Source organism: Aplysia californica, unplaced genomic scaffold (genome assembly GCF_000002075.1).
Source record: "Aplysia californica isolate F4 #8 unplaced genomic scaffold, AplCal3.0 scaffold01052, whole genome shotgun sequence".
NCBI lineage: Eukaryota > Metazoa > Mollusca > Gastropoda > Aplysiida > Aplysiidae > Aplysia > Aplysia californica.
The window spans coordinates 50,480-53,731 of NW_004798322.1; the positions used below are offsets into that span (position 1 = coordinate 50,480).

Genomic DNA, 3,252 nt, shown 5'->3' on the forward strand with positions numbered 1-3,252 from the left:
TATATATATTATTAAGATGACGTCCTTCTGTTAGTTAAAAAAAAATGTTAGCGTTAGTCCTTTCTTTCTTTGCTCTGATGAGTCACGAGGGATGTGGGCACCCGCTATCCCGTTCCCTACTCTTGGTTTACCTTTCACTGCTATGCTTGGATGCTTTAAACAAATCTCCGACAGGACTGTCAAACAAACAAACAAACAAACACACAAACAAACAAAAACAAACAGATTGCCGAACGAACGGATAAACACAAATATATGAACGAACGAGCAAACAAACACAGAAATAAATGAACGAACAAAAAATGGATGAACGAACAAACGAACAAACAAACAAACAAGCAAACAAACGAACCCCAAAAAAAACACAAAAACAAAACCAGGCTTACCCGTTTAGCTTTCATGATGGCCCCAATGCCCAGAGGGAAGCAACAGAAGATGGTGACGAAGACAGCCAGGGCCATTTGGTCCGGCACTTCCTGAATCACCGGCAGAGTGACCACAGCAGGCTGGTGAGTGACCACTGCCGTGTTGTTCGTGCTCTGCATGGCCTGCTGAGGAGTGTCCACAATGGTTACTACACACGTGAGTTATAGGCTACCCTGAGTGGACACTGAAGAAAAATCCATTACACCCCTCTTTGAAATGGAAACATATTTGGTCGCTTTTAAGCACAAGGAGGCTACCTCGAAAAATGCTGTTTTGAGAAAATCGAAGGTAAAGTTTATGGCCCTTGTTCAGTTTCTTTAAAAGTCAAGAAGAGTTTTCTCTATAATCAAACAATAAATATGGTCGCTTTTAAGCACAAAGGGACTACCCAAAAAAATGCTGTTTTGAGAAAATCGAAGGTAAAGTTTGTGCCCCTTGTTCAGTTTCTTTAAAAGACAAGAAGAGTTTTCTCTATAATCAAACAATAAATGGTCGCTTTTAAGCACAAGGGGGCTACCCCATAAATGCTGTTTTGAGAAAATCGAAGGCAACGATTTTGGCCCTTGTTCAGTTTTTTTAAAGCAAGGAGAGTTTTCTCTTTAACCAAACAAATATACACACCAAAGAAACCAAACTTTTCCTATAGGTAGGAAAATGCTCAATTTTGGTGTAGGTCGAGGTTTCTGGAAACTGCCGAAATCTGGGTAAGCCCACTTGACCTTAAAAGCGACCAAAAGTGGACACTGAAGAAAAGTCCATCACACCCCTCTTTGAAATGGGAGCATCTTTATTTTAGAGGGGGCCAGATTTTCCTTGTTTGTGTGGCAAAACCTACCGTGATTTTGACACAAATTGATCAAATCCTACGAAAGTCCAACTCATCTGATTTTTTCTAGGTCATTTTCATGAAAATTGGGATCAAAAGTCAACCATAAAGCTACTTCCAGTCACATGACCTTCCGGGGTCAGATTTCTTTGCACATGGGAAGCGATAGACAATAATGGACTACCGGGTAAAATGTGATGGACCAAAGTAGAGATCTATTAGATATAGCGCAAACTGGCCAGAGCAATGGGAATGGGATACCTAATTGGATCTAATCACGGAGACCACACGTACAGTTGTCCATCTGCCTTTAAGGACTTAAAAACAGTTGTCTTGTTTCGGCAAATCAAACCTAATCGTTTCCATGGGGAACAGGAGGGGCCCATCTCTACTTTCGAAGAAAGATTAAAAATTCAATCACGTCTCATTACAGTGGAAGAAAGCTCGTTCATATCTCTGGGTTGTCTGAAGGCCTATGTGTAACTCTCAGGCGATTATTTTTGAAGTTGGGGCCAAAATATAGTTCTGTTTTCATCCTTAGAAAACGGAAAATTGCTTTAAAAAACTCAAAAACAACAACAAATAAACCAAAACAAACCAAACCAAAATAAAACAAAACTGCTCAATGTGGAATTGGACCACAGTTATTCCATTTGGAACAATTGATTTGACAATTTTCCTAACACCTTCATAGCTTCATATTCGACTGAAGGTCATTTTCATGGGTAGAGTTATGCTTCTGAGGAGCGCACGGACCTAAACCGCTGTGTTTTGAGTGATTTCAAATCGTTGGCCAGGAATATGTTTTTGCAGAATGATCAACTGGTAAATGGTTATCATCTTGGCCAATTTTTGTATCCGTCTACTACCAGAAAAAGGAAAATACGTAAAAATTTCTATGGTTACCTTTGTTCTGTTTCAGTTGAAAAGGAGCGGAGCCCCCCCCCCAACAAAACAACAACAACCCAACCAACAACAAACAAACAAAAAAACAAAAAAAAACAACAACATCAAAAACAACACAAAAAAGGTAAACAAGCGAACACAACCACAGACATCGAGTCGTTGTGCCACAACTTTACTTCCCTTAAAGTTTTACACACACACAGCAAAAACAAAATCCAACCCCCCCCACCCCCGCCCCAACAAAACAAAACGAACTACAGAAAAAAAAGAGAAAATGAATAAATGAATACAATTAAATGAAGAAACAAATAACTGAAACAGAAATAAAGAGATCAGTTTGAAAAAGTAACCACGGTATCAGGCACACAGACGAAGACAAGGGACGTGAGCGAGGTCGCTACCTCAGAATTACACAGTTCTATCTGCTCAATACCTAGTTTTGAGAAATTTGACCTAAAAAATCTTGAATTTCACAATAATATTACGTCAAGCTTTATCGGATGCAGTTTTTTTGTTTTTTTGTTTGAATATCTGTATAACCACTTAGTACAATCTTACTATTTTGATAGAGCAGACAGAGCATTGATCTCTGATCTCATGGTCTTAGAGGGTCAAAACGACCAAGAATGCCAGGTTGAACTTTGTCATTCTGAGGTAACGAGGCGTACACTTACATTCGGTGGTGGGTAGTAGTGGTTGTAAAGGTAAGGGTTTCCCTAGGTGTACACTTACATGCGGCGGTGGGTACAGTGCCGGATTAACCCTTAGGCAAATAAGGCAATTGCCTTGGGGCCACTCAAAAAAATAGGCCACAAACGGGCCAGAGACAGGGTACAACAAGGCCACATTTTTTTCGGGTTTTTTCCCCGTTTTGATCAGGCCGCAGCAAAGCCAGTCAGCAAGGCCACAACTAGAATAGCCCTAGGCTAGCCCTAGCCAGAGTCCGACTGAGTTTTTAGTCACAGGCCTAGTTCAGAAAGTGCTGTGACATTTTGTTTGACCTCTCTCTAGGCCACATTATTTTCTAAAATTAAATTGAATCATTAGCAGTGGGTTCCAAATCAAACACATTTGGCCTCTAAAGTCACCAGATA

General features: G+C 40.2%; 1 protein-coding gene across 1 annotated transcript in view; it reads right to left on the bottom strand.

The window, feature by feature from the left end:
* Window positions 1-386: 386 nt before the first annotated feature.
* Window positions 387-3,252, bottom strand: part of LOC118478850 — a gene marked incomplete at its 3' end in the record, with an annotated part of 5,540 nt that continues 2,674 nt past the window's right edge. Inside the window, 1 exon segment of the mRNA XM_035973187.1 lies at window positions 387-551. Within this exon segment, the coding sequence (XP_035829080.1) occupies window positions 387-551 (165 nt within the window).